Consider the following 12,893-nt stretch of genomic DNA (forward strand, 5'->3'; position numbering starts at 1 on the left):
ATCCGCCAACACCCGGTGATGACGGCTATTTGTCTTTTTTTCTCTCTTTTCTACCTGGCAGATAAATCGCAAAGTTTCCTCCCCTTTTCATACATCTTTTTCTTTGGCCTACTTTCCGCACCTGGCATTTGTGTATCTCTCAATCCCCGTCTTGTTGGTCATTAAGAACGTGGACAGGGCTTAGCCCGTCTTGATGGATCGTCACGAAGAAGGCTTTCTCATGTTAACGCTTTTCCCCCATTGTCTTATGTGTTTTATGTTTTCTGTTCATGTCTACTGGTTCGTTCTCAAACGTAACCCCCCTGAAGAGAGGCAATGGAGAGATGAATTGTTTCCTGTTGTTTCTAAACAAAGACTTATCCCCAAAAATCAACCCCTCTACATTTATGTTCATGGGTACCGAGAACAAAGTGGTGGTATAAGCTGCCCCTTGGCTTTTCCGATCTGAAGCCTCTCAGAGTTCTGTACTGGTGACACTTGTTCTCTACTGACATTTTCCTGATGTTGAACTGTTGCATTTCCCAGCGCTTGTGTTCCGTCTTTCCGTTCGCGAACCATCTGCTATGGGTTTTCCGAAGTTTGCATATGTTAACGTTAATGTCGGGTGGAACAAGCGTCGAATGTGATAGTCTCTCGTACCCAAGATTAGAAAGATTGGTTTACATGTGCATGCTAGTCTAGGTGCGTGGAATGGTCTGTTAAGGACATTGATTAATGAAGAATAAATGCTATATCATGACACATGTCGGCATGGCCCCGGCTGCGTATTAAGAAGTATTGCTGGCACCGGGCCGTTCGTAAGCAAACGGGACAGACGCATTCCTTGGTAGCGACTGCTGATGCGTCAGTCCATTAGCGACGCTGTCACCGTTCCTCGGTGCGACGGTTGAGTAACCTGGCTGCCCGAGCCAACCTCTCTTGCTTCTCCTTCAAGCCATTTCCTTCCTCACTATCCCTCTCCAGAATGCCGCCTTCTTCATCCCTCGCGTCCTCTCCCCGAGCCACCCTGTTCTCAAGTCCGCGGTACATAGCGGTACGGCCATCTGGGGGAAGCTCGGCGGCAGCAGCAGCCATATTGACAGCAGTGCGTCTCTTGGGCCCAAAGCGCCAGCTAATGCGCTTCCACAAGCTTCGCGGCTTGGAACCAGCAGGTGATGGAGGTGTAGCAAACGAAGTATCTGGGTCGGGGTCTGGAGTGGCGGCGGATGAAGACGATAGTGATGATGATAGGGACGGGGCCGTGGGGAGGTGTAGGGCTGAAGCGACTTCGGTGCGCCAGATGTGAATGCGCTCTTGCTTCGCAGGAGGCATGAGGGGGTTGATCTTGATTCGGTGATCTGAATTATCGGCCATGGCTGGTTTTGTTACTGTTGAAGCTGATGACTTGCGATTTGATAGGAGCAATTAATTTCTTGTGATTGGGTAATGGGATCCGTAAGGAGATGTTGGATTATGAGGCTCAATGCGTATCGTGTGATATTAGTCCGAGGCCAGTCGGAATTATGAAGCTTGCCATCAATGATTTGTCGTTCGTAATGATGAGAAGCGGACGATGAGGACGTCAAAAATCAGTAGCTCATTGACAATCTTTGTTTTGCGTCGTCCAGCGATTTCATCCGTGTACGCCAATGACTCGCGCAGATCGTACGAAGTCGTACTATCAAAGGGCCTGAGCGTGCTGGATCTGGGGGTTGTCTCCAAGACTCGAACACACAAGACCAGATGAGGCTTAATTGCGATGACCTGTGATGATGTCCCAAGGACCAAGAAAGAAAAAGCAAACAAGACTGAAGGTTCTCTCCGTGCGAAGGGAAAAGGAGAAATTGCGATCAAGGTTTAGAAATAAAAGAGGCAAGGCGAGGTCAAGCAAGGTAGGTTCGGTTCAAAAGTGATTGGAGCTAAGGAAATCACGGACCGGGGACGATCTCTTTGGCTTCGATTGGGGGGGGGGGGCGGGTTTCTGAGCGCGGGCCAGAGATGAATTAGGTTAAATAGGTACGATAGCTGTAGGTCTTGGGAGTTGTTCTTTGACGTATCGAGGACTGAGATTGGAATTGAAGGTATCCCAGGAGAGCATCAGAGGTGGAGGGAGAGGAGACGAAGAGACGAAGAGACGAAGGAAGAGAGTGGTTTTTGCAAGGTCCAGAGGTCGAGGGTGTGATATGATTGATAAAATGATCAGCGTTGGTCTAGATCGTCCAAGGTCAACCAAGGTCTCGTGCTCACGACAGGGAAGAGAGAGTGCAGCGTGAACAGTAACCTACGGCAGCCATGGAGCACTACCATGTCCTGCAGGCACCTCTCTACTGTGCAGTGATGGAGCGCTGCAGCCTCAGTAATGCTAGGTACTGCACATACTGTAGGCTCAGGTCACCTCAACTGAACTGTGGATACCGTACCTAAAGGTATTGAAAGTGTCGGTGACGGGGACCAAAGGTTCGTGCCGAACTCAACACCAGTTAACGTTAAGCCCAGAGAGTCAGCAGAGTATTTCTGACAACACAATCAGATCAGCACCTTCACGCCCACCAGATACCGAGAATTATTTCATTGGAGGTCTCCATCTGCGGGGCTTGGTCATGAGGCCCGGACACAATAAATCCCTCCACCTTGCCCCTCCAGGGTAGCAATTTTACAGTACAACTACTACGTACAGTCTCACGCCTCACAGCTTTGATTCAAGTGGCCGCCACAGTAATGCATCACCCGACGAGAGGCACAATTAAATTAGGTGCGTCTTGGCGATAGCGATCTATAAAAATCACCGCCGAAACACGCCACTACTCCGATCTAGGGGCTTTTCTTGACCGACTCGTGGTTAGACGAATTGGGTGACACATGATTCAGTTGTTGGCTCACATGTTGTGAAACATAAACACCATCGGCCGGCGAATCTCTGAGATGATAACCAAGCCGTGTTTGTGCTTTTTACTCTTACACTAAAGGCATAACCATAGTCATAACCCAAGCCAAGTCCCAAGACACACCTCCCCAAGTGATTCAAGCCCATCAATACGCTTCCAAACGCCTCGCATCCAAGTACTAAACTAACCTATACCCGCAAACCAACTCGCTTTTCCTATGCTCTTGTGCTCGGCTTCAACGTTTCCCATCCTCCTACCTCTTGACCTTCACCCAGAGATCCCAATAGATCCGTAGACCCTTGTCGTTGATGCTGGTTTTGGTTCTGTTGCGGCAACTGCGGCTTGGGCTGCACTGGTGGCGCTGCCCGGCGGGATGGCACTCCGCCCGTCATCCCGGGCAGTCCTACCGCTCCGATCGAGCTAGACGGTTTTGCGCCAGTTCCGTTCATGCCAGGCTTCGGAGGTGCTACGGGCTTCCGTGCGGCGGCTCCGATGTCCTGTGAGTGAGGGCTTCCTGTGAGACCTCCGGTGTTAGCCCTCGTTGGCAGCGGTGGCCGAAAGTCATCTTCCATGGCACTCTGGCTCAGTGCTGGGCTTGAGTTTGGCGATGTCGTGGTCAGATGTGCAGGCTTCTTTGCTACTGGCGGCGCAGGTTTCCCAGCCTTGCTGTTCTGCGAGAATTGGGAAGCATGAGAAGCTGCGGATGTAGGCCGAAGAGGCGGAGGCAGCGGTTGAGTCTGCACCCTATTAAGACCAAACCCGTTGCTCGGTGGTGTCTGTCCCATTGCCGCTACTCCTGATGTTCCTCGTCGCGGAGGTGGTGGCGGAGGTGGCGTCTCGACATGGCCCATAGGAGCATGGTCGTCTAGAAGATTCATGCGCCCGACCTTGGCTGGCAATGCTGATGGGTCATATGGGGGTGGCAGCTTTCGAGGTTGAATACTCGACCCTGATGCCATGACGTTAGGCAAGTTAACTTTTTCAAATGGTGAACTTGACATGCTAGACAAAGATGCCTTTGACGACGATCTTGGAATAGAGATCCAGTCCGGCTCTTCCGTAAGGCCAAAAGGATTTGAAGGACGATTGGGATTGAGCCCTACGGCTTGCCCGTTTCTGGGTTTGGGCACAGGTACCGCGGCACGAGCGGGCTGCTTGTTGTCGAGCCACCACTTCTGGCGATCCGAACTTGCGGGAGGAAGCCCGGGCTCGATAGAATCATAGCCAATGAGATCTTCATCATCGCTGTCCTCGCCAGTGCCAAGATGAGCTGTTGCGTCTCCGACCTCGGCTTTTCGACGTTGATACAACTCCTTACTGATCTTTTCTCGCAGCTGTTCATCCACGATGCTCACCCTGCATTCGAAGGCAGCGTGGACAGGTCGGTGATCTGAGAATTTGAGAGGTGCCGAGTTATACAAGATCTGCCTGAGGTTGGAACCCTTCCTGAGGATACGATCCGTCCACGCAGGAATGCGAGCTTTCTCACTGTAGACTCGTCAGAATTCGTGAATAGAAGCACCGATACATGAAAGTGGACTTACGAGGTATCATAGTCATCGGTACCTATGTCAAACTTGTACGTCGGAGGGAACGTGATGCGAGCTTCAGAATAAAAGGGGAACGATAATCCAGCTACCATCTGCAGATTGAGCTGATCATTCTCGTATAGCGTCTCAAAGTCACGCTTCTTCACTAATGCACGCGCAGTTTCCAAGTTGAGGCCAATGCGATAGTTGAAGTCGCCCAACCAGATGACGGCGTCTGTTTTTGTCAGTATATGTGGCTTCAGCGAACACAATACCAAGAGCACTTACCATGATCATCGATTCCCCGGTTCCGTTGGAAGCGTAAACCGTGATGGATTGTTGCATAATCGCGGTTGCGTTCATCGTAGTTTGAAAAGCCAGCAGCCAGATGTGCCGTGACAAAACATATATGAGTGTTGGCATAGTCGAATCGGATCGCCACAGCACCCTTGTTTCCAGCCATGCCAGACATGCCAGTCTTTTTCACGCTACCCTCCACGTTCTTAATGTTGGCCAGACTGGGTGTCTTTACAAAAATGCAGAGGGCTGCCCCAACCAGCTGCCCGCTCCGTAGCAACACATACCTCTCGCCCCCCAAGCGCTTTTGTCGATCGTTGAGATTGCGCTTCACGGCTCGCTCCCATAGGTTCTTCCGTGATGGGTCGCTGTTCATGATCTGCTGCGGACTGAGCTCTACGATTTCTTGAAAACCAACGACATAAATGTCCGGCTGGGCATCTCCCAAGGTCTCTGGGAATAACCAAGGGCCAAGATCATCATTGACGCCTTCGGTACGGCCATTAAGGTTGAACGTGCCAACCCATATGGTGATGCTATTGTATGACGTGAACTCGCTACTCCTTTTGGACAGTTCTGTTGAAACGAAATCGCTGATGGGATCGAACAGAAGGACCGGTGCTTGCCCAACGAGGCGACCCAAAAGCATGTCAATAGTGATTTGACGAGAGGGGTCGAGGAAGTTGTTGTGATAGATACGTTGGACAGACTTTCGCACGTCAGCCACAGCCCCTGCAAGAGACATCTTTCCATGACGTGTAAAAGATGACTTGAGTGCGCCTGTCCCAGCATAGGTCTTGGATAAAGAGTCGCCGTTGTCTGCCCAGAGACTGGAATGTCTCATCCAGAAGTCAGAGGCAGCAAATTCACCCCGATGTCCAAGAAAGGCCTCAACTGCCATCTGTGAGATCATGGTCTGCACAAGATTAGTTCGATCAAGACAGTCCAGACAATTGGTTCGGAAGACACCCTCCTGCTGAAGTACAACCACCATACGAGCTTGTCCAGAGCCATCATGGTCGTATCTCGGTTCGCTTGTCTCCTCCGCAAGAAAGTATGCAAAACCGTCGGTAGAGTCCTCAATATAGCGGCGGATATCTCGGGCAGCTTCATATCCCGCTGGCCCTTTTGTTTCTGCGTGGAAATCGTAATTGGTTTCTCGCAAGAGAGCATGGTCCGAAGATCCGTCTGGTCCAGCACGACTTAATGGACAGTGTTTGATACCATTGTGGTAGAGTGTACTGAGCTCAACCTCGCCAGGCTTTGTCTCACTAAGAAGATTGATGACATGGACAGCTCCGTACGATTGCTCGAGCTCCTCAAAATGTTTGTTGAAGGCCGGCTGTGTCCCGTCGGGAGATCTAGTGACTGTGATCTTCTGCCGACCTGGAATAAGGTCGGCTGCTTGCTCCCAAAACACAGGTACTGATCCGCGCACTTGAGCATAGGAGAACATGGTTCCCGCCGGGCTCCAGAAAGTGGTTTCAGTTTCAACAAAGTTTGCCACATGCCCATCATCGTCAATACCTCGTGAGTTGAAGCGAGTTCCAGCTCTGCGACAGGATAGGCGAGATATGAGAGTCATAAAAGAAGGCATTCCTGACTTGACATTCTTCAGGGGCGAAGAGCTTAGCGGAATTGTCATGGTCTTACAGAAACCACGAATTGCTGATGTCAGTATTCGTGACGAATCAAGTGCAGCTCGCTCATGAGGCATAAGACGAGAACGAAACTGGACAAGAGGACTGATCATGAACGAGTTCCAGAGAAACCCATCGTCGAAATTGTCGATTTCGAACGAGTTGGAATTGATTGGTCTATTTCTTGTCAGTCTAATGCTATACAGGGTCAGATAACAACGAACCTGTCTTGAAGCCGGTTTGTGAGATCGAAATCTGTACTGTAGTAAAATGTTCCGTTGCTTAGTAGGTTGCGAAGCTCATGACATGGGTGCTCCATGGCAACTTCTCTTCGACCAAGGCCTTGTCCATAGGGAGCAGACTGCACCGATGCAGAATCCGAAAACTCCGGATCAAGTGATTCTAGAGGAACAACATCGTCGTAGTCCGCGCTGCTCAGGCAGTAGAACGCTACTCCATTTATACGTTCAACAGTCTCGCCAGGCCGCAAGGTGGCAGCACGTGTTGCATGCGTAATGACAGATAGGAAGACCTCGCTGTTAACTGTGATCAAGCCTAGTGTCCCGTATATCGGTCGATGTGTCAGACGGCGATAGTCCTGCAGTAAATGCCTCGACACAGGTGCGAACTCGACCATGCATTTCGATACCAAGGCTTCGCCGGGGTTTCCGCGGCTCCTCGTAGACGTAGCTAAGGATGTAAGCGAGCCGTTCGCGATGGCTTCACTGGTGGAGGTAGTATATCGAAGAATCAGAGTGTGTGAGGTTGAAACAATGGCAATGGATCGATGAGGATAGTCGCGTATGTAGAGCTCGCATGACTTTTCGGGAGAGGGAGCCTGGGAAGAATAGGCCCCTGAGGAATATTCCATCGTGTATTGCTCAGTAGGATAACATGGAATGGGTAGAGGATACAAGGTTCAACGTGTCCACGATAGGATTGCGCTTGCGATTGCGAAATGATTTCAATATTTCTTTTGACCCATGATCGATTGGAAGCACGTAAGATAAATGTTAAAGACAAGAGACTTTCGGGCGGGCGTAGTTGGGCTCTGTAGGGTTCAGCCAATGTTTGGATGAAGTTTTGAGCTTTGGGCGTTAGACAAATGTAAGAGGCGCTGGTTTGGACTGGACGCTCTACAAATGACGTTTCTCAGCTGGGGTACCATGATGAGAGACCCCTGACTGCTAATAGCCAGTGGACGAAGCCCCACCAGTGGCATCTACGGATAGCCAAACGCTGGATCTTTGAGCTTTGGCATGAAACATTTGAACACAATACATTATTATCATGCAGACCCATCGTCCATGATGCACTGGGGGACAAACTCTTGGATGAAGTCAAGAGCGCGAAGTTTGCGCATTTATTTTTACCTTATGGGTCAAGACCAATGTACCTCTGCGCCCACGATACCTCCAATTTAACAGACTTTTTGCTATCAATGTTAAAACAAAACATCAACCTTTGGGAAGTCATAGGGTCATAATAAAACATCACATCAGGCCACGAGACTTTGCCACGAATTCTGGCCGGACCAGCAAGCTTCGCATATACCTGCCGAAGTGCTTAATTTGGCTTGGAGAGAAGAGTTGCCAAACAAGATTCGAAAGACGCCAAGGCAGGAACACTTCCAAACAGACAGCCCAGCTCGTTGAAAAATTGCCATATAATAACATAAAGATGTGCGGTATCTCAAAGAAAAGGGTAGCCCCTAAGACATGCGCAAGATCCGTGATATGCGATCTTGTTATGGGACACAAGATTATATATGATATTGCCGAAGAATCGGAGACCGTCGCGCAACAATAGAAACCAAAAAAATAAGAGAGCTTCAGATTCGAAATTGAGATCATGCTCTCTAAAAGAGAGCGTTCATTCTCTTCCTATCATATGTTTATGTGAGAATCATCATAAGCCCATTTTAGGATAGAGAAAAGAAGAAGAACGCTTCTCCTGCACCGCTTCGCCAAAAATATCTGCAAGCTTTCGTTGACGCTGAGTCATCCTGAGAACGGCAAATTGTTGGCCCGGGCTGAATCTGAAGACCCATGTCAATTGCGGAGACTTGCTAGACAAGTACAGACCTGCTTGCATCAAATTCCCTGGTAGCACCGATTTACGACTATTTTGCGCGTCTTGACTTGAGCACGTGCATCGGAAGTTCTTTAGCCAGTGACTAACCCAGAAAGTACCTGGGCAAAAAAAAGAGCTTGTCTGCGGCGCGAACTACCAGCCCCTGCCTTTCGCGACAGACGTGAGCCTCAAGCGTCATCTCCTATCTACAAACTTCTCAGCTTCAAACCCGCACCGCGAGATCGAATATTTATCGCTAATTTCCTAATATCAATTAAATTACGCGATTCTGGGAGACGAAGCACTAAACACTCCAACGTCATGAGCGACTTCGGTCATTTCGGCTCCGATGAGGAGTACGCAACTGTGCGCAAGCACAATGCTGAGGTGGTAAGCTTTCGTCTCTATCCGCTTCTTTCATAAGCTCGAACTTGAACACTGACGGTTTGACGCACTAACAGGAGTCCGACCCCGATAACTTCGAGCACTGGGAGAACCTCATCAAAGCTTGTGAGACATTGGAGGGTGGCTTGAATCGCAACTCAAGTCCTCAAGCACTAGCAACCTTCCGCGATGCCTACGACAGATTCCTCATTAAATTTCCTCTGCTCTTTGGTTATTGGAAGAAATATGCTGACATGGAGTTCAACATTGCCGGCCCCGAGTCTGCTGAGATGGTCTGTACACTCCAGACGTTGCCTGCGACACGGCTGACATAGTGTTATAGGTATACGAGAGAGGATGCGCGAGCATCACCAATTCTGTCGACTTGTGGACGGACTACTGCTCCTTCAAGATGGAGACAACCCATGACCCACACCTCGTCAGAGAGTAAGTTCCATTTGGATGGTTTCCTTCCCCTTCCCTTAACATGCCTTCTGGCGCAGTATTCCCGCTTGACCTGAGTGGTCTCGGTCGACATATCCGCGAGGGCTCTACACTCTACTATCAAAAGTGTCTGATGGTGAGATATGCCTGCGATAGCCCCTTTAGCCGGGACGCTTTCTCACGCTCCTTACCAGGCTCTGTTGATGCTCAATCCGTGCTCGTTCTAAACTCCAAAGTCGTCCCTGCGTTACACGTCACCCGCACCTGCTCGGTAGAACATGATATCGGTTTTGCTACTCACTCGCACAACCATCTTCCCCTCTGTATTGATCCTCTCCACCCTTTCCCCTGAGTTATCCCTTCCGCAATGAGCTCACTTGCTAACGTTTTTCTCTAGACTCTTTGAGCGAGGATCAGCCTTTGTGGGACTCGATTTTCTTGCCCATCCTTTCTGGGACAAGTACATTGAGTACGAAGAGCGTCAGGAAGCACAAGACAAAATTTACGCCATCCATGCACGAATCATTCGCATACCAATGCACCAGTATGCACGTTACTACGAGAGGTTTCGATCGCTATCCCACAATCAACCCATCACAGAGGTGGTGTCTGCCGAAGATCTCTCACGTTTCAGGGCGGAGGTTGAGGCTGAAACAATTGCTTATGGCGGCGGTCCTAAGGCTGAGCTGGAGATTGAGCGCGATGTTCGTGCAAAGATCGATGCCATGTACTACGAAATTTTCACCGCGACGCAAACTGAGGTATCGAAGCGCTGGACCTACGAATCGGAGATTAAAAGACCCTACTTTCACGTTACCGCTTTAGAACACAAGGACTTGGTAAACTGGCGCAAATACCTGGATTTCGAGGAAGCTGAAGGTGATTTTACACGAACCGTTGCTTTGTATGAGCGATGTCTTGTTACATGCGCTTATTACGATGACCTCTGGTTCCGATATGCCCGGTGGATGAGTGGCCAGGAAGGCAAGCAAGAGGAAGTTCGCAACATCTATGCACGTGCTTCGACGATGTTCGTGCCTGTTAGTCGACCAGGCATTAGACTGCAATGGGCTTACTTCGAAGAAAGTGCTGGCCGAGTTGACGTTGCTCTTGACATCCACGAGGCAATCCTTCTGAGGCTACCGGATTGCGTCGAGGTCATTGTGTCATGGGCCAATGTTCAGCGACGACAGAACGGCCTTGACGCTGCTATTCAGGTGTTTAAGGACCAGATCGACTCTGCTACGGTAGACATGTACACCAAGGCTGCTTTGGTTGCAGAATGGGCTCTGTTGCTCTTGAAAGCCAAGGGTTTGGTGGAAGAGGCTCGCGGGGTTTTTGTGAAGAACGTACAGTGGTGTGCGGACAGCAGGTTATTCTGGGATCGATGGTTCAAGTTTGAGTTGGATCAGCCAACGAGCGCCGAGAATGAAGCTCAACACAGTGAGCGCATGAAGAAAGTATTCGACGAGCTCCGAGAACGAAGCCGACTCTCCCCATCAGTCAAGAAGGACTTGACCCAAGTATATCTCACGTACTTGGTCGAGAGAGGCGACAAGGATGCCATGAAGGTATTCTTGCAAATCGATAGAGAAATCTTTGGGTAAGTTGCTATGCTCTCCGATGCTATTGAATACTAACTAACAGTCTAAAGGCCATCGTCGGTAGCCAAACTCTCTACAGGCAGCGGTAAGGAGAATGGGGCTGCAAAGGGAGAGCTGGACGAGGCTAGCAAGCAGAGGGCCGAGGCCCAATACTCTCATTTCTATGAGACTCATGGTGAACCAGACGCTGATGCGCAGGGCAACGCAGACTTCAACTGAGGATGAAAAATATGGTGGACTGAACTGGACGTGAAAGGTGTTCGAGGCGCTGGTATCCAGGAGAACTTAATCAAGTTGTGGGGCACTCGAGTTGTACTATAAACGAAACGGCGCCCCTGCATATACAATAGCAGAGGTGGCTTGGATGAACCCGGAGGATAAGGTACGGCTATTCAGCATATTTCTGAGTCTTGGAAGTTGGAAGTTGCCTTAATTTGGCGGGCAGAGAATTATTCTTGACGACATATCACAAGTTGTAGAAGAAATCTATATCTATCCTTGAGCATGAAGCTGTTGATGAGTGGAACATTGAACTGGTGTTTGGTCCAGATCTTGTGGGGTAACGAGCACTTGCATTAGTTTCTTATTAGGAGAAGCCATTGGCAGCACTCGCCGACTTGTAGAAATGTTCTGTCTCCACCGGAGGATTGTCGGAGAAAGTTTGTCTCCGGGATTCGGGATGTTCAATCATTCGATGAGATTACAATCATGGCTACTAATCTACCTTAGTAGATAGGTATAGAGTATGCAAGTCTAGGAAAACGGGAAACACACGAGTTTGTAGACGATTCCTTGGAGAGTAGAGTAGGGGCCAAAGAGATTGGATGTATTCGTGTGATCATGCATGTGCTGTTGTATGAGAATATGACTGTAGTGGCTGTTACGACCAGACTGAAGAGTTCAGAATAAGTTGTAATTTGCTGATATGACGAAATCACATGCGAGAAGCGATTTGGAATCTTTGGGGTAGACCCCTGTTGTCGAGAAAAGATTCCATAAGTACCCGCTTGTGGAGGGCATTGCTGCGCTTGTACCTAAAAGCAACATATGACAAATCTTCTTTCGACATCAAAGATTTCATTCATGGAGAACAATCCAATAAAAGGTATTGCACCATAACGACATTCTGATCTGATCCTCGGTGCCATAATAGATGTTGAAACAATCGGAGACGGAGGCCCTGTTTCGATTCGGGTGCCACGCCGTGCTGACTGATGATCGTTATGCGTTAGCTGATGAGGCGTTGGGATTCTGTAATGGAGGGTTACTTTCAGGGTCCCAATCCATCAGAAATTTTCTCATGTCTCTCCAAATTCGACTAGCTGAACTCTGATGGTTGGTCGCCTCGTGGTTCACAGCCGAGAGGGTGTCCCCTTTTTGGCCTGACACATGGAAACCGTTTTTAGACGACTTGTCTCATGAGCCTCATGTTGAAGTGTTGCTAAATCATAAGCGGGCATAACACTGAATGCTTCAAAGAATGACCCCTGCTGTCCCTCGACAGGCCTCAGTATTAGCAACCTCTCAGAGGCGAGAGAATCTTCATTACCAAGGATCTCCACCGACTCCACCCGGTCCATAAGAGCGTCATCCCCGCCAGGTTTGATAAAAGAAATGGGGCTGAGATATCAAATTGGCCAATTGTTGATGTTCAATTTCAAGACATCGCGCCGGTCCATGAAGCCGGGTACAGCTCCGAGGCGAGAGTACCTGGGGAAGTTGAGGGTGATGTTAGGAATCAATTTGTGGTACATCGATGGCAGTGATATCTGAAGGAAGAGCTCTTCAAACCAGTACCTCAGTGAATAGCAGCAATTCCATCATGGCCTCCCCGATCTCGGAACACGTACATGTCAAAGATCGAAACACTCCGGCACGGAAATGGAAAGGGCTTGGGCTTGAGACAAAAGCTGCTTGCCTCGTTCGGCAACCCTCCATGAATCGTGTCCCTGGCAGAGGTTGTCAGTTAGGGTCGGGACTGCCTGACTTCCTGGCACTGACACGGCAGGTCCCCGTTTCGCCCTCGGCTTCCCGCCACTTCATCCGACGCATCCCTTC

General features: G+C 49.6%; 4 protein-coding genes across 4 annotated transcripts; 1 reads left to right on the top strand and 3 right to left on the bottom strand.

Moving 5' to 3' along the window:
- Positions 1–656: 656 nt before the first annotated feature.
- FOBCDRAFT_6466 (uncharacterized protein) lies at positions 657–1,453 on the bottom strand. The gene has a single exon (XM_031182717.2). It carries the CDS (start codon positions 1,351–1,353, stop codon positions 865–867), a length of 489 nt encoding a protein of 162 aa, XP_031043485.1. The 5' UTR covers positions 1,354–1,453; the 3' UTR covers positions 657–864.
- A 1,149-nt stretch (positions 1,454–2,602) lies between these two features.
- Positions 2,603–7,436, bottom strand: FOBCDRAFT_174183 (SacI homology domain-containing protein). The gene is made up of 4 exons (XM_031182718.3): positions 6,555–7,436; positions 4,682–6,507; positions 4,409–4,628; positions 2,603–4,352 (listed from the first exon to the last, which is right to left on the bottom strand). The coding sequence occupies exons 1-4, from the start codon at positions 7,199–7,201 to the stop codon at positions 3,080–3,082; spliced, it is 3,966 nt and encodes a 1,321-aa protein (XP_031043486.2). The 5' UTR covers positions 7,202–7,436; the 3' UTR covers positions 2,603–3,079.
- A 159-nt stretch (positions 7,437–7,595) lies between these two features.
- On the bottom strand, positions 7,596–8,248 carry FOBCDRAFT_212453 (uncharacterized protein; the record flags this gene model as incomplete). The annotated part of the gene is made up of 1 exon (XM_059609342.1): positions 7,596–8,248. A coding segment is annotated over exon 1 (355 nt), but the record flags the coding sequence as incomplete, so codon positions are not given.
- Positions 8,249–8,419: 171 nt separating this feature from the next.
- FOBCDRAFT_212460 (uncharacterized protein) lies at positions 8,420–11,338 on the top strand. The gene is made up of 5 exons (XM_031182719.3): positions 8,420–8,793; positions 8,865–9,080; positions 9,131–9,234; positions 9,629–10,834; positions 10,886–11,338. The coding sequence occupies exons 1-5, from the start codon at positions 8,725–8,727 to the stop codon at positions 11,052–11,054; spliced, it is 1,764 nt and encodes a 587-aa protein (XP_031043487.2). The 5' UTR covers positions 8,420–8,724; the 3' UTR covers positions 11,055–11,338.
- Positions 11,339–12,893: the final 1,555 nt, after the last annotated feature.

The sequence above is a fragment of the Fusarium oxysporum genome, chromosome I, assembly GCF_013085055.1.
Source record: "Fusarium oxysporum Fo47 chromosome I, complete sequence".
Lineage (NCBI taxonomy): Eukaryota > Fungi > Ascomycota > Sordariomycetes > Hypocreales > Nectriaceae > Fusarium > Fusarium oxysporum.